The 21885-nt window shown below is 45.2% G+C and overlaps 1 protein-coding gene across 51 annotated transcripts in view; it reads left to right on the forward strand.

The window, feature by feature from the left end:
* Eif4g3 (eukaryotic translation initiation factor 4 gamma, 3) overlaps positions 1 to 21885 on the forward strand; it is a 220356-nt gene that overhangs the window by 129502 nt on the left and 68969 nt on the right. For 31 of the 51 annotated variants that reach the window (XM_087548436.1, XM_087548438.1, XM_087548440.1 and 28 more), the window contains 2 exon segments: positions 4369 to 4477; positions 9406 to 10227. In XM_087548436.1, the coding sequence (XP_087404562.1) occupies positions 4369 to 4477; positions 9406 to 10227 (931 nt within the window). 51 annotated transcript variants of the gene reach the window in all.

Raw genomic sequence — 21885 nt, forward strand, 5'->3', positions numbered from 1 at the left:
TTTCTGCCCTCGTTTAGGTTCCCTTTTTACTGTGTGTGTGTCTGTGTATCTCTGTGTTTGTGTCTCTCTCTGCGTGTGTTTCCTTCTAGCCATGAGAACCTACATCTTATCAAGGTTTAACAGGATAGAACTTATCATTAGCACAAATTGTAAACTGTTGAAGCAGTGAAGAGAGATTGCTGATTTAGTCCTGACCTTTAATTGTAACTACCTAGCTTCTTTATGATTTCGTATTTTTGTTCCCCTCACTCTTTAGGGACTTTTTTACACTGATGCCTACTGAGGTAAGGGTTGGGAACTCTGTGTGTATGTCAATAGATTTATTTCTGTGGAGCTCATTTCTTTGCGTGGCTCCAGATGTTCCGATTAGAGAGCATATTTAATGTACTTTGTGATTTTTATGACACATTAAGTGAACCACTTCATGACATTCATGCTTTGGGAAGATGTGAAGGCCTCTGTTGGGCTCATGGTGTTTAAATTGAGATTATGCTAGATCAAGACTAAAAGCCCGAGATTCAAGTATTTCTATGTTAATCTTGTCATTTTCTTCATATTACGAGTGTGAAACGCACAAGGTGAAAGTTGCAGTGCTCGCTCACACGGCTAAGCCAGTGGCAGCATTCCCTCAGCTGGCGGCCTCACGATTGGCCCAGTAGGTGGCTGGGCCTTAAAGTCCTGCTCACTCAAGACACTGCCTCGGCTGTGTGCTCCTGTACACGTGTGGTCACGTCAGTGTGCATGTGTGTACCTGTGTGAATTTGTACATGTTTGTGCAAGTGGCCATCATATGAGTATGTGTGGAAGTCTGAGGACAGTGTTGGGTGTTTTCTCATGATCAGTATCCATCTTTCTTTCTTTATTTGCTTTTTAGTAAATTTTTTCACATATTTTGGTCATAAATCTGTCCCATCCCCTACCCCCACCTCCCTATCTAGCCAACTTCATTCATGCTTGAGTTCACATGCACGCTCGCTCTCTCTCTCTCTCTCTCTCTCTCTCTCTCTCTCTCTCACACACACACACACACACACACACACACACACACACACCAAACAATAAGACAAAAAATTTGAAACAAAAAGCTTCTGTGTTTGGGTTCAGACCTGAATTGCCTCCAGGTTCTCCAAGCATCTCTCAGCTCCTATGTGTTATACCTGCCCCCAGCCCTGAACTTTCCAGGGCAGAGGCTGGGCTGCTACCACCCCCACCCCAGGCTCCTCCCTATATAATCCTTACACTGTTTTTAAGAGTTATTTATTTTATGTATGTGAGTACACTGTGGCTCTCTTCAGACACACCAGAAGAGGGCATCGGATCCCATTACAGATGGTTGTGAGCCACCATGTGGTTGCTGGGAATTGAACTCAGGATCTCTGGAAGCGCAGTCAGTGCTCTTTACCACTGAGCCGTCTTTCCAGCCCTTATCCCAACATTTTGGTCTGTCCTCTCCCCTCCCCTCCCCCCTTCCCCTCCCTTTCCCTCCCCTCCTCACTTCATGGGTGAACCCTTTCTCTCTCCTCTTCCCCCAAGCCACTCTCCTGGCCTCAATCCTTGGGATCAGTGAACTTGCCCAAGAGAAGCTTCCCAGTAAACCTGCCTTTAATATAATTTAATCTGATTTGAATTGGCTCATTTCACTGGTGGTAGAGAAATGACCTATCACCCTGCCCCCTTCCCTCTCCCCCGACCCACAAAAATGGTGTCCATTTGTGTCTACTCCTGAGCAACTTCCACAAAGAGGCCTGCGCTCTGTGGGCAGGGTTTGATGAAGACGTCCCACTTAGGGTTGAGTGTCTGAAGTCTCTCACTCTCTGCACTTTGTCCAGCTCTGGATCTCTGTTTCCACTCCTGTCGGTTGCAAGGGGAAGCTTCTCTGAAGAGGACGGAGCGAAGCACTGGTCTGTGGCTCTAGCCATCTGTTTTTAGGAGTCGTTCTGCTGCTTCTTTCATTTAGCAGAAAGTAGCCTATGGCCATCTACTCTCAAGTTCTTGCAACTCTAATAATTTCAGGGATAGGTCCATCTCATAGAATGGACCTTAAATCCAATAAGACCGTGATTGATTACTCAAATTTGTTCCACTATCCATCTCCTTTTTTTGAACCATGGTTTCAGTGAACCTGAAGTCAGGTAAGGCTAGCTGGCCGGTGACCTTGTAAGTGATCAACCAGTGTGCATTCTATCCCCAGGCTGAGCTTACACCAGCGCCCTCTGGTACTTTTTTCATGGGCTTTGGGGTCCTGGTGTGTGGAGGTCAACAGAAACCATTCAGCAAGGCTGGCAGACCAATAGCTGAATGACATCTACCTGTCCCTGCCTCCCTGAGCCGACCGTGGAGTTACAGGTGCATGATACCACATCTGACTTTTCCACAAGTACTGACACGTTTCCATAACTTCCCTCTCTGAGGATGCCGCTTTCTAGGGCTGTTAATTCTTAATGTCTGTAGGGCTAGTGATTGGACTGCTCACCTGGCATGCTGGAGACCAGGCTCCCAGCAGCAGCTAGGCACAACCAGTCAAGCCAGCTGAGACGTGTGGACTGCCTGAGGGCATGTCTGCGGAGTACAGAAAGAGCTTGTATCAAACAAGTGAATAGTAGTTATTCCTTTCATATTGTTTTAAGGCATTTTAGATGGACTTCTGGTATTCAGTGATTTATGGTTCTGAGTAGCTGTTTACCGCCCTAAGCGGTTTATGTGGTTCTTCTTAACCCAAGTATTAAGAAGAAAGTTCCTGACTTGACCTTCTGGGAAGCTGTAGTCTGTGGTATTTTCTTTAATCAACACAGCATACAAAATTTTCTCCTGTGTGTAATTAACTGTTTATTAAGACACAAATTAACTTGGATTCTTTCCTTTTCCTTTTTAAATGTCTTTAGCCCATAGAATTGAACAGAATCAACATTTTAAATGTTGGCTATGAGGCCTTCCTAATTTCCTTATTTAATGTGTTTCCCCTGAAAATGAGGACTCGGGACAGTTGTGGCAGTTGCCATTTCTTTTTCTGTGGTTCACAATAAAAATGGCGACTTTATCTTTACTATAATCTTAGTAGCCATCATTGAGAAATCACTGTGCAATGTGATCAGTTTCATGCTCTTATACGCTTGCAAAATTGTGGCATTATTTCCTTTCTCATGATATTCTACCATCTGCACATACAGCTGTGTATAAATTACACCTTAGACACCCTAGAAAGCAGTTATCTGTTAGAAATGATCTTTTACATTCATCGTTCCCCTTTTTCCCTTCCAAGACAGCATTTCCTTTTGAAGCCCTGAAACTCACTCTAGACCAGGTTGACTTTAAACTCAGAGATCGCCTGTCTGTGTCTTCCTAGTGCTGAGATTAAAGGCAAGCGCCACCACGCCTGCCTAGTTCTACTCTAAGACACTTGACTGAAAGTATTTGTTGCTCGCCCTCTCCTGTAAGTGGCCCATATCTTAATCGTCCTGCGCTGCTCGTTCCCTGCCTAGAGTAGTGCAGGGCTTCTGTGGCAATCTCTCTAGAATTCAGTGTAGGATATTGAGCTACCAAAGACAGGCTGTCGCCCTTGGGAGAGAACCTCTTTCTTCTGTGGCTTTTGTGTAACTGAGTCCAGATGCATCTTCCTGGAATGGGTACAGAGAGTGTGTCTGTCCTTCGTGTGTAATGCTGTCCCCTCTAAGTTGCACAGTGACTCTGGTTTCCTCAGCCTGCTTGCTCCAATTTTAGCAGGCATCTTTTAGTACCAGAGAATGGCCAAGTATAAAATGGGAGTTCTCCTGTCCCCAGAAGCCAGAGATGTCACTTGCTTTTCAGATTCTTCAGAGTTTCCACAGAGCTGACTCCTTAGTGAGGTCAAAAGGGACCTCAGCTACTTTGCACGTAGCAGTCCATCTGAGATCCCAGAGGCAGTGGCAGCCATCAGGGCCTCTCCACATGCTTGTTTCAGTCAGTCACTGGATGGCAAACTCTTCAAATGCTTGGTCTGCCCTGCTTTGGGCAGATGAAGTGCTTTGCTTAGTATTTTACAAGTAGAGCTGACCAGAACTTTTAGCCAGTCTGGGAGGATGTTAAATCCTGTCCCACTGTGGCAGCCATTACTGCTGTAAGGCAGCTTGTGCTTGGAAGGAACACTGGCGTGGATGTGCGGGTGCTTGAGCTGTCTTCTCTGCTGTGGTTAATAGTAATCATCTCTTCTCCTCCCTCCCCTGCTGCCTGTCCTCCTCTCTCGGTTTTATTCAATTGCCCTGTATACACCCCCGCCCACTCTTCTTTTAATTTTGTGACCTCTCACCCCCCGTCTCCCTTGCTTGGCTTCCATGTTGCTGGTTTTTATGTTCTCGAGCTCATTATCACCCTTTTTTGTACTTCAAATCCCAGCAGCTGCCCAGCCAGGCCCCTGAGCACAGCCCTGTGGTATATGGGACTGTGGAGAGCGCTCATCTTGCTGCCAGCACCCCTGTCACTGCAGCTAGCGACCAGAAGCAAGGTTTGTGTATGACTGTTTCCTCCCTCTATCTTTAGTCTCTTGTATAATGCCCTTGCCCTTGGTATCCCGGCAGACATCAGGTAGGAAGGGAGGGAAGGGTCTTAACATTGCACCTGCCTTGCTGTTGCTGTCTGTGTAAGTAAACACTTGGCTTGAGGGGAGTAACTAAAGCAGATGTCTCTATAGCTTGTTTCACACGAGCAGCACAGGCGTGTACTTTACCATTCCTGGGGCTGGTTGTAAGATAATGTGTTTCCTGTAAGCCTGACCCCATGAGAGAGCAGAAGCTAGAGTTGGAAGCAGACAGAGGACCCAACTGTGATGTGCTGCTAGGGCCTCCCACTTGGCCTTCCAGTTTCTTCAGTGAACCGCCAGGGGCAGGGTTCTTGGGAGGACTTTCCACCTACTTGTATGATGCAGGAAGAGTGTATGGGCTTCCTGCTACTGACCACACACACAAGCTGCCAGGTGCGCATTGAAAGTAAATACAATACCTGTTGGAGGAAAAGCTCTGGCATTTGAAAGTGAGACGACGTCTTTTCTTCCCTAATGGATTTTAGCTTTACCATTGTGGAGCTCGTATCTAGTGCTCAGTAGGAAAAAGAGAGCAGGAGCAGGAGGCTGCTCTCTTCTGCTTCTGTCCTCACTCTCCAGGGATCAGAAACCAGCGAATGCTCTCAGAGGTTGCCATTCATCAGGTCCCTCCTACTATAGCTAGCTTTTTGGGGTGTTTTGTTGATGTTGGGGCTTTTTATTGTTGTTTTATTTTTCAAGACAGGGTTTCTCTGATGCCTTAGCTGCCCTAGAACTTTTTAATGTTATTGTTGATACTATCAAATGTTTTTAATTTTAGCATGATTCCATTTTGTTTTTTATTTTTTCAAAGGGTTTTGTTTCACACAAATTAATTATGTTCAATCTTTTGAAAAGCTTGTTTGTTTCTTTGTTGGTGGTTTTGTTTAAACGAAGTCTCATACTGTAGCTTAGACTGGCCTGGGACTTGGTATGTAGCCTGAGCTGGCCCCTGACTCTTCAGCCTCCTGAGAGCTGAGGTCACAGAGGAACTTCCACAGCTGCCGATTTCAGATTTTCATAAGGTGAAGGGATACAGTGAAGTACAAGGCCCTCCTCCTCATTGAGTGTTGGCAGCCTGAAGACTTTCATAGGATGATTGTAAACCAAAAGATAAAAGCTTTAACTAGCCTGCTTCTTAGGCCGTCCCACTGCAGCACTCAGACCTGTGGGTGGTTCACGTGTGCTTAGTGCTGAGTTCCAGGGACAGCTATCGGCTTTGCAGAGGATGTATGTAGTAGGTTTTGGGGAAACTGCTTTTATCTCCAGTGATTAAAGCACTTCCATAAAAAAAAAAAAAAAAAAAAAAAAAAAAAGTTTGAAACAAGGACCTGGTTTTGAAGCTCAAGTTGTTTGGGAACTCGTTATATACCCCAAACCGATCTCAGATTTATAACCCTCTTGCCTTTAGGATTTAGCTACCTACCATGCCGGCAGTAGCACATTTGAAGCAAACGTTCTTTGTATGATTTACTCAGAGTGACGATTAACCTTTAGTTGATTTTCTTTAAAATGTTAGTGCCTTTTATACAGATGTAATCCACCTGGGCATACTGAGCACGAGTCTGTTGAATACATCTTTGCATACGTCTTCCACAACAACGCTCCGTTATAAAAACATCCATAACATACTAGGTAACAAGAGTTCAGACCTGCCTGACAACATTATTTGAAGGCAAAATAAATTTTGCTCAAATTTTAAAAATATGAACTATTTCTATTTTGACACTTTTAGGCCTATATACATTTCCAGGAAGGGAAGATGTAAAATTGTAGAATTCCTTTAACTGTTTTCTTAGAAAAAATTTGAATTAGTAAAAAAAAAAATTTTCTGGCTGACATACAGATGTGGGTGGATTGGCAAATGTTTTAGACTGTCTGGAAAGTACTGTGTTTTAAAGCACTGATTGGCAGCTCTTTGTGACTGAAGAAATCTTCACATCAAGTATTTTCTGGGGATTCTCCTAGATTGCCAATATGTGAAGTTGTTTCAGGACTAGGGAGGATTTTGTTCAGTGTTGTTTTTTACACTGAAGTGTGGTCTCATGAAGCCCAGGTTGGCCTCTCGCCCATGTGTAGCTCAGGATGACTCATGATTTTTTGCCATATCTCCTGGGTTCTTAAATCAGAGGTGTGCACCACTTCTCCCAACTCGTGTGGTGGTAGTGCTCCTGCTAGGCAAGCTTTTTACCCACAGATGCACCCCAGCCTCGGAGGAGCTCCTGGCACTGTATACCACTTGTAGTTGTAGTTCAGATGCTACTAGAAAGTGCTCTCAAGAGAAGGGTTTATTTTGTTCTGTTTGATTATGCCTTTTTCTTTCTTTATGCTTGCTTTTCAGACATTAAATTCCTTTTATGGTAAAGAAGTGTACTTTACTTAAAAGATTTATAAGCCGGGTGTGGTAACACACACCATTGGGCAGGGTCTGACCTTGTCTGTGTAGGGAGTTCTAGGCCTGGAGCAGCTTAGGGGGCTGCACTGTTATTGTTCCCGTTAATTGGTTTTCTGTCTTCACAGTGGATCTGTCACTGCCGAGGGTCTGCTCTGGTAACAAAATGTCCTTCCTGCTTGAACCATCTGACAGCTTACCCCATAGCAGAAAAATGTGGGCTTTGAAATCACCCTTGAATCATTTGCTTGTTAGATAGTTCCTGGACCAGAACTAATCTCTAAGCCTCTGTTTCGTCTTTTGTAAAACATAAACACAGTAGTCTCTGTCCTGGTGAGGGTGTAATGAAGGGAACAGTACAGGCTGGCTATTAGCCCAGCTTGTGCTAGGTACTTCATAAATGTAACTGCCATCATTAACCTGCTTTCTCAGAAGTCCATCTCATGAGTGGGGGTGCACCAGTTCCCATGTTTAATGTTTTATGGAGGTAAGACAGTGACTCAGTGTTTATAAAGAGAGAACCGTTAAATGTATGAGGAACTTCACTTGGTGTTCACCTCTGACTGACACAGAGAGAGAGAGAGCGAGAGCGCGAGAGAGAGAGAGAGAGAGAGAGAGAGAGAGAGAGAGAGAGAGCAAGCGCAAGAGCGCAAGCGCTAAGGCTTTTCTATGTCTTTAAAGAGCAGAGCCAGTGTAGCGTTTTGATTGATACCAGGGTGCAGGGCCCTAGTAGAGATGGACACGGCAGTCCGTATAGTCAGTCTTAATATTTTTGGGGAAGTCCACTCTGCATTCAGAAATGGCAGCTCTGTTGCAACTCTACCCTGACCCAGCTGGAGCTCTGTTGGCACTCAGGGCAGGATTGCCCCTCAGATAGAGGATGTGGCCACTCTTGGCCTCTTCCTAATGCATGGCCATGGCACATAGTACCAAGCTCCTGTCTAGGCCATGGGTTGGTCATTCTTATGATACATTCATTGCAGAAACTGGATCAGCAAATGAAGGAAAGTGTCTCCAGTCCCCAGACATGTTGAAGTAAATAAGTCCTCTACAGAACAGTGAACATCTCTAGGGTAACTTTAGACGTAACCAAGTAGTACTATGTGCCGTGTGTGGCCTGGGTAGTGGCCCTAAAAGATGGGAATTTGTCAGAGCTGTGTTAGATGTAATCAACAGAGAACACACACGTGTGTGATGAACACATACAGTTCCTTCCCATGTATTGTATTTTTTGCCCTGCCAACTTAATCTGAGAAATTTGGCGTTGAGCATTTATTGCTTTTCCTTACTGTGATGAGAAGGAGCAGTGTCGTAGGTAGACAGACGCCTTAGCTACCTGCCCAACACATGGAGTGAATTTTGAAGCTGTGAAGAATTCTCCTTAGCATGGTAATGTGCTCCGCTTTCTCTGGGTGGCAGTGCTCTCATTCACAGACTTCACACTGCTGTAGTCATCTTCGTGGGTGCAGGCTACATTGAGAGGAGAGTCGCTCAGACTTGGCTGTCTTAGATAACTAGACATTTTAAGGAAGAAACCCAAGTTGGGGGCATCAGAGACCTTCCTCTCTCAGTGACTCCCATGTCATTACCTGGAATCCAGTAACTTGGTTGATTAGCACTCCTTTCCTTTATGGTTATCAGTTTCTGCTTTGTTCTTATTTCTCTGTACATGGAGTGTTTATATATAAATTGAAATATATACAGAGCAAATGTTATACACACACACACACACACACACACACACACACACACACACACACACACATATAAACCTTTTCCCACACAGAGAAGTCCAGTGAATGGTTTATTGGATCCTTAGCTCTGGTTCCCTTTGAGGAACTGCTTTATTTTTTTAAGAACCCGATGATTCTGTTCCCTCACTGCTGCTGTTTTTGGTTAGAACCTTTTGGGAGAAATAAAAGTTAATTTTGAAACCACCTTTGATGTTAAAGTGCTTGTGGAGTTTATAATAATTTGATTTCTGATTATTGGTCTTTATACTATTGTACATGGATAGTAATGTGCCCCTAGTACAAAAATAGTCACAGGAAGCACGGTAGAGAGAGGCAGAGGCTGTTTTATCTTAGAAATGGTTGAGCTGAACTGTAATCCTAGCAGTCAGCAGGCTGAGGCAAGAGGACCATGAGCCCAGGATGCAAGAAAGGTGTGTGGGGGAAGATCTGAGGTTAGCTTCTCGTTCTCCTCTTGTTCTCCTGACATCACCACATAGTAAACTGATCCCCTGTCTTACTCTTGAGCAAGCGTCACGTGTTAGTGTCCTGGAGACTGAGGGCTAGGAAGTGTAACTAGAAAACAACCAGGCCAGTGTCTTTGGAGTCTGGTATTTTGGTCTGTTTTCTTAACCACAAGTATGGGTAAGCGATGGGCAGACTTGGCCTAAGACAATACTGTGTATTCTATGATTCAAAATTATTCTTAAAATATTTTATTTCTCTTCCCCCAGAAGAAAAGCCAAAACCAGACCCAGTGTTCCAGTCTCCTTCAACAGTCCTTAGGCTCGTGCTTAGTGGGGAGAAGAAAGAGCAAGCAGGCCAGATACCCGAGACTGCTGCAGGAGAGCCCAGCCCAGAGCCTCCTCGGACCTCATCACCCACCACCCTTCCTCCACTTGCCCGGAGTTCACTCCCTTCCCCCATGTCCGCTGCCCTTAGCAGCCAGCAGCTGCTCACTGCTGAGGACAAGTGTGAACTCTCTTCCTCAAAAGATGATGCCCCCCCTGTGCGCAGCCCCACGTCTTGCACAGCAGCACCAGGCCCTTCACTAACAGATGACATTGGTCTATGCAAGAAACCCTGTGGTGTAGCACCTCCTGACGGCCAGCTCGTTTCTAGTCCTGTCCTAATTAATGAAATGAATGGAGTTGGTGAGAAATTACCAGCCAAGGAGAACACTGTGGACATGGTGAGACAGGAAGTGTTGCCACTGACTCTTGAACTGGAGATTCTGGAGCATCCCCAGGAAGAAAGGAAAGTGGAGTGTACCCCGACTCCCATCACCCCGTCCACGATGCCTTCCTTCTCCCCAGCCCCTCCAACTCCGCCAGCTTCTCCTCCTTGTACTCCTGTTGTCCTGTCTGCCACCATTGCTCGATCTCCTGCTGTTGCCACTGTGATCCAGAGAGTTGTCGACGAGGGAGAGAGCCTGAGAACTTGTCTTAGCAAGGATGCCAAGGAGACACAGGACAAAGCGGAGGCAGAGTCAGATGGGCAAACAGAGGAGACTGCGGATCCCCAGAACGCACATGCAGGAAGGAGCCCTGCCCCAGGTAAGCTGCTCTGCCCTTAGTGTTTCGTGCTTGCTGCCTGAGAGGAAGAGGCCGTGTGGAGTTATTTTTTAATTGGCTACTTTCCTTGACTTCCAGAAACAACGAATGAATGCTGAAATTCCTAGTCTGATTTCTTCAGTGGTGTGCTTGGTTTTTTTTTGTACAGCCTACAAAAGTTACTCCATTGTCTTAAAATACACTAAATGACTCCAAGATATGTGTCTCGATGCATGTTGAGTTTTGTTTTGTTAATTTTGTTTTTAAAAAACATTTCCTCAGTAGTTTTTTCTGTTGCTTCAGATCTAGAATGGAAATCAGCGTGGTCTTTTGCTCCCAGTCCTGTCTTCTCAGGACTCTATCTAAACCAGCCAGCTCATGTGTAACAGGCCTGAATGGAGAGCTGGTCAGGGAGATTGCAGGCAGAGCATCACAGGTTACGGCTGCTCTTGAAGAACAAAGCCCCCTTTGCTTAGACCCTCGAATGTCTCACTTTCCCTTTTAAAAGCTTCACAGCAGGTCGGCAGTGATAGTCCCCACCTGTGCTCAGCATTCCGGAGACAGGGGCAGGACGGTCCATCCAGTCTCCCTCAAATTGAGGCTCTCTTTCTGCAAAGTGACGTCCAGGCTATAGGGGCTGTGTAGAGACAGACCCTGTCTCCGTTAGACTGAAAAGAAAATTTTATTTTCCTTTTACGTGTTTTTATCTGGTCACTTTTATCCTGAAACTTTTGTAGTCTTCCCCAAGTCACTTTGTTTTTTAGTAGTATCACCTAGGATCTGATGGATCTGAGTAGATTTTTTTCTTATTAAAAAAAATTTAAAATTACCTTATGTGTATGAGCATTTGCCTATGTGTGTGAGAGAGAGAGGAGGAGAGGAGAGGGGGGGTGGGAGGATGAATGAGAATGTGCACACGAGTGCTTGTGGTGAAGACATGTTAGATCCCCTGCGGCTAGGGGTACAGATGGTTATGAGCTGCCATGTGGGTGCTAGGAAATGATCTCAGGTCCTCTGTAAGAGTTGAGTCTTTTCTCAAACTTGAAATTGTTATAAAATTTTAGTTCAGAGTTTCAACAGTTTTAACACCCAAGTTTACCTGGAGCTTAATGGTCTATGGCGAGCAGTGCAGAATATGTAAACACTATCTTGTCCTAGTTGGCACATGCCATTCCCTACACCTTGTCCTGTGCTGTACTTTGTCCTCGGCACACTTAGCAGGTGAGTGTTTACTAGTGAGCATTCTCCTGTGCCGGAGCAGGCACGTATTTCAGTACTCATCACCTTCCCACAGACCTGTCGCTCACACACCTCCTTCCACACAGCCTGCCGAACTGTCCATCTAATGCCCCGTGTTCCCTTGCTGCCTTCACCTTGCTCACTGAAGCTTGAGTACTGCTTCTTAGGTCTTGAACATTCTCCCCTCACTACTGCAAGAATATGCACAAATTCATTCTTGGTCATGAATAGGAGTTGAGAGAATCCAGCGTTACTTCATGTCCTTCAGTTGTGTGGTAGTTGCAAGAAGCCGATGTGGGTGGAGGTGCATGCTTGTAATCCCCACAGTCAGATAAGCGGCTACAAGTCACTCGGTCTGGGACATGGAGCAAATGGCCAGCTAGCGCTGTATAACAGCACCCTGCCTGCCTCAAACAGAAAAACAGAACCAAGAAATGACGGTTTGGGATCATCTCAGAGACAAAACAATCCTCCTGGGCTGGTTTTTTCTTTTCTTTTTTTTTTTTTTCGGAGCTAGGGACCGAACCCAGGGCCTTGCGCTTGCTAGGGTCTACCACTGAGCTAAATCCCCAACCCCTCCTGGGCTGTTTTTACAGGAGTTTGAGTGTACATATTGGAGACATCACAATTGTATTCCAGGCTATTGTGGAGATCGCTTTGTAACTCAGGCTGGCTTCTACCTCACAGAAATCTTCCTGGCTAGGATGGCAGAAGTGAGTCTCCACACCTTTTAACGGATCTTTTTAGTCATTGACCCAGCAGCTGTCAACTGTCTGGGCAATAGAGAATATGTCTGTCAATGTGCAGATGGGCTTGTTACGAACTTACAAGTTGTCGGGGAGCCTCCCCTTTCCTGTTTCAGTGTAAGTACTCAGTACTTTCATTGCAGTTCCCAGATCATTTGCTTTTTCTATAAAGCCTTTTCTCAGGCATCACCCTTCCTGTGGAGACGGTTGTCGCACCTTTCTTTGCTCATGTAGGTAGAATCAGTGGGAATTAATTTTTATGTGCTAAGATGTACATATCCGATAGCCTTGTAATGATATAGTCTTATTTAATATCCCTGCCACTCCACTCCTACTCTGAGCTTCCGGGGTTTTTAGATGGTTCTCTGACTTCCTCCTCTCCTACACAAATGGACCTAGCGTGAAGGGCCTAAGTAGACTTCTATTGCTTTGACAAACATCACTAGAAAATTGCAACTTTGTGGGTTTATTTCATGTAACAGGTCATAGTCCATCATTCAGGGAAGTCGGGGCAGACATACGGAGGTTCAGGGAGGACAGCTGCCTACTAACTTCCTTGTGGCTTTAGTTTTTTGCTTCCCCCCCCCCCCCGTTTCGTTTTTTGCTCTCCTGTACCCACTACAAACCAACCTGCATGGAGTGAAGTCACTGCTGCCGCCCTGCATCAGTCATCAAGAAAATGCCCCACAGGCTTCGGATAGAAGCATCTTCTCAGTTAAGGTCCTCTTCCCAAAAGCGTAGCTTGTATTAGGTTGACATAAAACTAGCTCGCACATAAAGACCTGTGGTGGTGTGTATGTGCTCTGATTTTTTTATTATATATAAGTACACTGTAGCTGTCTTCAGACACACCAGAAGAGGGCATCGGATCCCATTACAGATGGTTGTGAGCCACCATGTGGTTGCTGGGATTTGAACTCAGGACCTCTGGAAGAGCAGTCAGTGCTCTTAACCACGGAGCCATCTCTCCAGCCCATGTGCTCTGTGATTAAATATGGCTTCTCATGTAATTGACTAAACCCAAGAAGTTATCGAGAGAACAGATCAGTTCTCATGCCTGTGCCATGTGTTCTAGTAATTTAAATAGGATTCTTTTTATACTGTGTGTAACTTCTTGATGTTTGTCTACTGATCATTCTGTCAGTAGTTGAGTAGTACTGTCTGTCTTTTGTACAAAACAAAACTGGGACTAGAGAGATGGCTCAGTGGTTAAAAGCACTGACTGCTCTTCCAGAGGTCCTGAGTTCAATTCTCAGCACCCACACAGTAGTTAACACGTAATGTGATCTGATGCCCTCTTCTGGCATGCAGGTGTACATGCAGACAGAGTGCTCATAGGTAAAGTCTTTGAGAAAAGAAGTTGGAGATGCATTGAGACTGTCTCACTTTGTAGCCTTAGTTGGCTTAGTTCACTGCTCTGTAGCCCAGGCTGGCTTTGAACGCTGAGATCCTCCTGCCTCTGCCTCCCAAGTATTGGATTAAAGCTGTTGCACACACAAGGACCAGGACTGGCTCCTGAGAAATCTTAATTTGGCATAAAGAAGTGAACAGTTTTTTAGAATAGTCCCTGTGGGATTGTGACTTTGAAAGGCTTTTGTACAGTGTGCCATTTACCACCACGGTAGACATGTTAGCTGACATCTGCTGTGCTTAGACAGTGCGCTGTGGCACTGGGAATTGTCTATTCAGTCCTGAAATGACGAACCTGCCGATAAACCTTGGAAACACACTAAGTGAAAATCTCAAAACTCCTGCCTGTGTTTTTAGGAAACATCGGAAGAAAGTGCAGTGGAACTCTAGTGTGGAGAGTTTTCTTTGGAGGTTATGAAATGTTCTGAAGGTAGTAATGTTTTCTAAATACCGTGACTACAGTACAAGTCACTGTACCGTTTACTCCTAAAAGATGATTTGGTCGTGTGAATCTGGTTAGAGGAACTGTAGCTTGGCAGTTTAGGAAACAGTTTGCTGGAGTAACACCATGATTGGCTACCCGATATTCTACAGTTCCCACACATTCTGCACCTAAGTAGGTCTTACTGATACTAGTTCCACCCCATCCCACCCCTGATGCTGAGAACCTTTTCTTTGCAAGATTGAGTACACAGTTGCTGTCTTCAGACACACCAGAAGAGGGCATCGGATCTCATTACAGATGGCTGTGAGTCACCAGGTGGGTGCTGAAAATTGGACTCGGTACCTCTGGAAAAGCAGTCAGTGCTCTTAACCAAGTAGCTGCTGAGGATTAAACCAGTGACATCAGTACAGAGAATGGATGAGGCAGGAAGACAGCTGCAGTCCTTGTGCTGCTTCCTGCCCAGGAGAAGTCTGTGTTGGAGAAGTACTCAGTGCCTCTTCCGGTGCATGTCATCCAGTCCTTGTATGTCCTGCCATGGTTGAGCCCTCCTCTGGAGGCCCTTGCGCTCTGCCCTACCCAGCTCCCTATTCATCCTTTCTGACTTTGATGTACACGTATGTTCATGAAGCATGGATTCAACAAACCTTCCTGACCGTGTCAGGACATCTCAGGAACCAAGGACCTGTGTACAAACTTCTTACCCCTCCCCTTCTCAGACATCGTAAACAAATCTCCAGTAAACATTTGCTTGTGAACTCCTCCATATGCAAATGTTGCTCAATGCATCTGTGGTGGTTTGGATGGGTAAGGACTCCATCATCTCCCGTGCCTGGCTCCTGTAGAGTGGCACTAGGAGGAGGTGTGGCCATGTTGGAGGAAATGTGTCACTATGGAGGTGGGCTTTGAGGTCTCCTATCCTCAAGCTCTACCCAATATGGAACAAGGCCCCCTTCTGCCTGAGGATGCAGATATAGAACTCTTCCTTCTCCAGCGCCATGTCTGTGTGCTGCCAGGCTGTAAGGGACCAAACCACTGAAAGTCTAGTCCAGCCCTAATCGACTGTCATCCTTTTTAAGAGTTGCTTGTGCATGGTGTTTTCTTCATGGCCATGGGATCATCACTAAAACACTGTCCAACGCATACAGAAGCAGTTGTTTCCTGAGAGTAATTCCCAGGTTCCCAGGATGACCTTAATGTGCTCCGCCATTTGCCCTAGCTTTGATTTTGCTGGTCTCTATAGCCATTTGGTCAGTTAATTGCTTATGACTGCCTTAATGTTGCCTTTTAGCCTACACCACATTAACTTGTTCCAAATTTAAGAAAGTTTTCTGTTGTGATTACTCGGCACCTGGAATACCATTGTGTGGGTACAGCATGTTTCACTCTGAAGCTGATTGGTGCATAGTTTAGCACTCAGCTCATTTCCCTCACCGTTTCAAAGCTCTGCCTTTTGTTTGGTGGTTTTTGTTACAGGGGCAAAAGGCATGTGCCACCATGCCTTGTTATTTTTAATATTTCATTTCATTTTAGTTTGTGCTAAGACTGGCTTTGAACTTGTCCTCTCTTGCTGTCTGTAATGGCTATTCCTGGTTGTAACTTGAATATATCTGGAATGAACTACAATCCAGAATTGGAGGGCTCACCTGGGATCCTGATCTTAAGGCTGGGAGATAAAAGTTTCTGACCTGGATCTTGGCATGGAGATCTTGAGGCAAAGTGGCTATAAATCCCAGGAGACTAAGGCAAGGAGAGCTCTGAGTTCAAGATTAGCCTGGGACAAAACAAGTCCCAGATCCAGGCATCGTGGTACACACCTTCTCCTGGAGAACTACATGAGGACATTGGAAGAAGGGAGATTCGCTCCTCTTCGCCTGCTTGCATTTATTTGCCGGCACATCTGTTGGAACCCACTTCTACAGAAGACCAGCTGAAACAGCTAGCCTTGTGGGACAACAACTACTGATCCTTGGACTGCCCCTCCACAGCTGTCCGTTGTTGGAATAGTTGGACCACAGACTGTAAGTCATCACAATGAATTCCCTCAATATAGAGACATTCCCTACATTTTGTGACTCTAGAAAACCTGACTACTACACTGTCCCAGATGACGCGATCACAGGTGGTCCTTGCACGTTGTTCTTATTAAATATTTCTTGCTCTAAGCAAATGGGTGCATTGTCTTGCTAAGACTTTAGTGGTGGCAGAAGGACTTTTCACGACAGGGTCTCATTGCCCATTCATTTTGAAGACCAAGTTGTCCTCAGACTTCAGAGATCCACCTGAGTCTCTGCCTCAAGTCCTGGAATTAAAGGTGTATGCCACCATCTCCTGGGCTCATTCTTAAGATACCCTCGAACTCCCTTTGTCGTCCACATGATCCTCCTGCCTCAGCCTCTCTAGCATTGGTATTATAGATATTTCCTACCACTTGAGTACTTTGTTAATGACCCACAACAAATCTAGTGTATTACAGGGGCAAAAGATACTTCGAATTATAACAGCTGCCATGGACTAAGAGTCTTGCTACTTTTGAAGCACTGTGGTGTTGTCTTTGTCAGCCACACAACCCAACCATCGCAGAGACGATGAGAGCTCATAGGAGCCTCATGCTTAGTTCGTGCCTGCTTCTTCGTCTTCTTTGTGGTTTTTGATTTTTTGAGAGAAGAGCTTTGTGAAGCCCTCCCTGGCTATCCTGTAACTCTCTCTGTAGACCAGGATGGCCTAGAACTCTGTGTTGGGATTAAAGGCATGCACCATTATTGCCTGATTCTTAAGTTACATCTGTGTGTGACTTCCTCAACTCATATAACCTTTAAGGAAACCCTAGACTTCTGTCTGCAAAATTTGAAATTCCTAGGGGATTTATGGAGTAACAAAGGTACAAGGCAGGGTTAGAGGTTGGTAGGGAGAGAGGGTGGAATGTGGTAGGAATACACTAGAGACTTGTACCTCTAGCTTATGCTAACGACACATGTCAGTTTGGATTATTTTGAATTCTTTCAGAGGCAGTGGCAGTTCGAAGCCTACACAGTGGGTTCCAGGACAACCAGAGCTACAGTGAGACCCTGTTTCAAAATGACCAACCAACCCTCCAAAAACAAAAAAACTTCCAAAAAGAAATAGTTGAAAAAAACAGATGTGAGGAGTTAAAGTCAGTTGTTTCACAGGAAGTCAGGTGGGGTTTCAGAGCGGCCCCATGTGGACCCTGAGTGCCCTGTCCCTTTGGTTCCCCACCCATGTTGTAATGCTCATCCTAGAAAGTGGCACCCTGAGAAAGAGTGAAAGTAGGACCCTCCGTGGTAGAGGTAGTGGTGCACAGGGTCTCCTGACGTACAGCGCTGCCTAGCAGCTCTTACCCTCTTGTGACTTGCCAGCAGACACTGTTTTAGTTGAACAGGATTTGAATGGTCAAAGAGTAAAAACTGTTGGAATTATTCTAACACTTGTCAGACCTACAGTTTTTATTCAAGCCTGAATCACATAGTCTTCAGTGTTATGAATGGGAAGAACTTAAGAATTCCTTACAAATTTGTCTCGAGTATTGGTGGGTTTTCTTATTGCTTTTGTTTTTGTTTTGGCTGGGGTGGGCCCTGTGGGCTGAAGCCAGAGTGTCATGCATGGGACTTCCTACGGCGCCTACCTTACACCCAGCTGTTCTGGATAATATCTTGACATGTGTATATTCTCTTAGTTGTACATATATATTTTTAATTTTATTATGTCTGTGAGAAGGAGAGTGAGGAGAGATGGTGAATGAGAGATCGGGGGACAGCTCTTATCTCTGTGGGTTCAGGCACTGAACTGAAATCAGCAGGTAAAAGTGCTTTTACCTTCTGAGCCACTGGCCCCTTCAGGCAAATATTTGGCTACAGAAAATGGTTTCTTTCTTAGTTTGATAATTTAGTACTACCCGTTTTAAGAAACATTTGAGCAGTTCCATTGGCAGTGACACTGGCATTCTCTGGTGACAGTGTGCAAGGTCTGGTGACAGGGTGCAAGCTTCCTGGTGACTGTGTCCTTTACTAGGTGTTGGGACCAGACCTGGGACTGTGCATGCCATCATGTGCTGTCCTGAGTTAGGCCCCCAGATCCTGTATTTTAAACATTTTTTTTTTTCCGGAGCTGGGGACGGAACCCAGGGCCTTGTGCTTACTAGGCAAGCGCTCTACCACTGAGCTAAATCCCCAGCTCCAGATCCTGTATTTATATAAATCAGAATACCCTTTTGGATATCTCTCTTCAGCCATAATTTAGGACAGGAGGAGGAAATAACCAAATTTTATACCATCACAAACCCCCAAGAATCCTGCTGGCCTGACTGTGATGTTATTAGACCCATACTCACGTCTCTTTGTAGAGTGAGTATCCGGAATTAAATTGAACAGTGATCTGATTTCATTTGTTTTGGTGAATGTTCATTTGCACTTACCGTATTGTTATCTTCAGACCTTTGAATCCAGAAGTGACTGAATTGCCTTTCCTCTGAGAGTTTTCTAGAGACAGGCGTGGAAAAAATCCTGGGAAGGGCAAGTGAAGAGCTGTAGTCCTGGGGGCTCCATGCTGGCCTGATGTGCTTGTGAAGGCTGACTTGAGGTGATGTCTCGGTAGCGTGCACTTTGTCGGCCCCAGGTGTGCACTCAGATGACAGAGCAGGGGTTTTCCGTCTGGGTTTCTGAATTCATGGTACCCTTCTCACTCAGAGAGAGAGCGTTGGTGAGGGAAGCTGGCTGTTGGTGCTGCACTCTCTTCTCTGGATGTCAGCTGGGGCTGTAGTGATCCAAGCCTCTGTATCTGGACTGCATTTACCTTGGAGTAAACCGCACTCAACTTGATGGTAAAAGGAGCGCGGACATGCTTGTTAAGTGCAAACCCACCTGAGAAACTACCTGAAGAGCTGGGCGAACATGCTCATGGTCTCGCTGCAGTCAGCTGTGTTCTCTCAGGGCAGAGTTGCCTGATGGCTTGCTCTTCCAGTTCATTTCTCTGATGACGTTACGTAACATGCCGCAAGCCAACAGACAAACACTACTCACACTCTTCTCCTGTGTGCCTTCCATGGCCCACCTTCTCCCGTAAGAAATGTGAAGAGATGGGAATGGAAATGGAGCTGGATTTCAGAGGAAGGAGCACAAGGCCAGAACAGCAACATTGTGAAGTATGGATGTGTAGTTAAGCTCTGGCCTTTACTTCCAGAACTGGGCTCTGTTTAGTAAAGGTCCTAACTCTAACATAGCGACAGAGTCTCAACTATCTCCTGCCCTTAGGTGGACTTTTGATTGTTCTGGAATTTCAGTAAGCACCTGCTGTAGTCTAGTGTAAATATTAAATTTGATCAATAAGATCAAACTCTTTCCCTTCCAACTAAAGGGCTTAAACTCACGGCACAATGAACCTTGCATGTAAGCAAGCCTTGGTATAGAGTAGCAAGGACATAATGAAAGGTGTGGAACATTTTTGGTACAATAGAGCAGGAAATGGACCTGATGCTGACCCAAAAAATAGAAGTTGAATTTTCAGCCAATGTGCCTCAGCAGAGAAATGAAGCGCCTGAAGAGGGAGGGGGTCCTAAGTGTAGCGACCTAATAGTGTCACTTTCATGGGAGCACTAACTGTTCAGGACTATGGCAAGCTTTGGCAAGAACTGAAATTGACTACTTAAGGTAGTCAGAATGGAAAGCAGAGCTCAGTGCCTGAGGAGGGAGGCGAACGAAGGCCTAACCTGTGGTGTAAAAGTCTTACACTGTGCTGGTGTCTGTGTGGCACCTGACAGGCAGTAGAGCGCTGGCTACTCATGGTGGAGTCAAGTGTGTGGGATGCATGGTGGCCAACTTGCCTTTGGTGGCCGTCCCGTGTCCTCACCAAGGCATTGTGCCAAACAGCTCTTCCCTGGCACACTCAGATTCTAAGATCGGCTTCTGTAAAGAGGTCTTGGAGTTGTGAGTCCACAAACTTCTTATTCTAGGTCAAAATTACATTAACTTTTTTGGCCTTTCTCTATATTTGCTTTATAAATAAATTGTCCTAAACAAGTTTTTGATCAGAGGAAAATTAGATTGTTCTCTTCATCAATTTGTTTTTCTCTGTAAATTGAGTAATGATTTTCCTGCAAACTTAAACCGCCCAATAAATTCTTGACATTTTCAAGTTCCCATAAATCTAAATCACACATTTCCATCACCGCATCTATTACAAAAACCGGATGACCCAGAAGGCCTGTCTCCATGGACAGGAGGAAGGCAAGCTGCTCAGGATGGGAGTTAATATGGCCGCTGTGACAGCCAGCCAGCACAGGACCAGGGACTGTCTGGATTCCCAGATTCTGAAGTAATACTCAGGGAGTAAGCAGGAGCCAGTGCCACAGAATACCTGCTCTGTCATCGAGTCCCTAAGTTCACGTCAGGGCTTCAAGACAAAACGGAGGGAAAAGGAAACCTCAGACAGACAGACAGACCTACCTCCAGACCTTCCTCCGTGTTTTGGTCAGAACAGATGAAAAGAGTGAATGAGAATCTGATGATTTCTACAGTAAGAACTGACTCCTGTAAATTACTCATAAATACTCGTTTGCTTAGAATTCTCATTCAGTTATAATTACAAGATATCTAATTCAAAGAAAATACTTTTGTAAAGGCTAGTGAGATGGCTCAGCAGGTAAAGGGGTAGCAGTGTGAGCTGGAGACCAAAAGGTGCTAAGGGAGACCCACAAAGCTTTCCTTTGACCTCTGCATACATGCATTCATACACACACACTAATAATTTAAAATGGCTTTTAAAAGTTATTGAATTTCCATTCTTGGAGATAGGTGCCACATTTCTGTGGGCAAGCATCAGGGAGCCCACATCAGTTGCCTGTTGGTGAGACATGCCTACTTGTCCACTCCGATGTAATTGCTTTTTTTTTTTTCTTTTCTGTGGACCATAATAGTAAGCCGTCCATTCATTAACAAAAATTAGGGGAAATATACTTTTTGTTTGTTTGTTTGTTTTCTTTCTTTTTTTTTTTTTCTTTTTTTTCAGAGGTGGGGACCGAACCCAGGGCCTTGTGCTTGCTAGGCAAGCGCTCTACCACTGAGCTAAGTCCCCAACCCCTTGTTTTCTTTTTTGAACCAGGTATCTCACATATAAATCTGAGTGGCCTGGAACTTGCTTTGTAGAGCAAGCCTAGCTTTGAACTCTCGGAGATCCGCCTGTCCCAGCCTCGCAGTGCTGGGACTAACAGAGTGTACCATCAGCTATTAATATACTCAGGGGTCTACTTGAAAGTTAATTCAGAGGGATTTTCCTAGTTTATCAAAATGTTATACACTTGATCAAATGCCCTCTCCTTCTGTTTTTTTTTTTTTTTTTTTTCTTTTCTTTTCTTTTTTTCGGAGCTGGGGACCGAACCCAGGGCCTTGCCAGGGCCTTGCACTGAGCTAAATCCCCAACCCACTCTCCTTCTGTTTTAATCCCGTTACAACAGTTGTTTCTAGAAGGCTAGTGGAATCTACCACTGTACCCCCATAGCATCCCCATTTTGAATCTTCTGGTTGGCTTCTCCAAGCTAGGCTTTGCCTCATTTCTAATATTTTTTTGTGTTCTCAAAGTCTGTAACTAAAACAGAATAGTACTCACCTACCCAGCACTCTCCTTGGTGGTGTGGTCTTCTGGCTTCTGAACAGATCTCTGCACAGCCTGAGTTGGCTTTGGACCTGTCCTCCTCAGCCTTTAAATGCTGCCATAGCCACCCCTAACTTTCCCAGTCACACCTTTGATCCCAGCACTGGAGAAAGAGAGGCAGGTGGATCTCTGTGAATTCAAGGCCAGCCTGGTGTACAGAGT

This window comes from Rattus norvegicus, chromosome 5 (genome assembly GCF_021556685.1).
Source record: "Rattus norvegicus strain SHRSP/BbbUtx chromosome 5, alternate assembly SHRSP_T2T, whole genome shotgun sequence".
NCBI classification, from domain to species: Eukaryota; Metazoa; Chordata; class Mammalia; order Rodentia; family Muridae; genus Rattus; species Rattus norvegicus.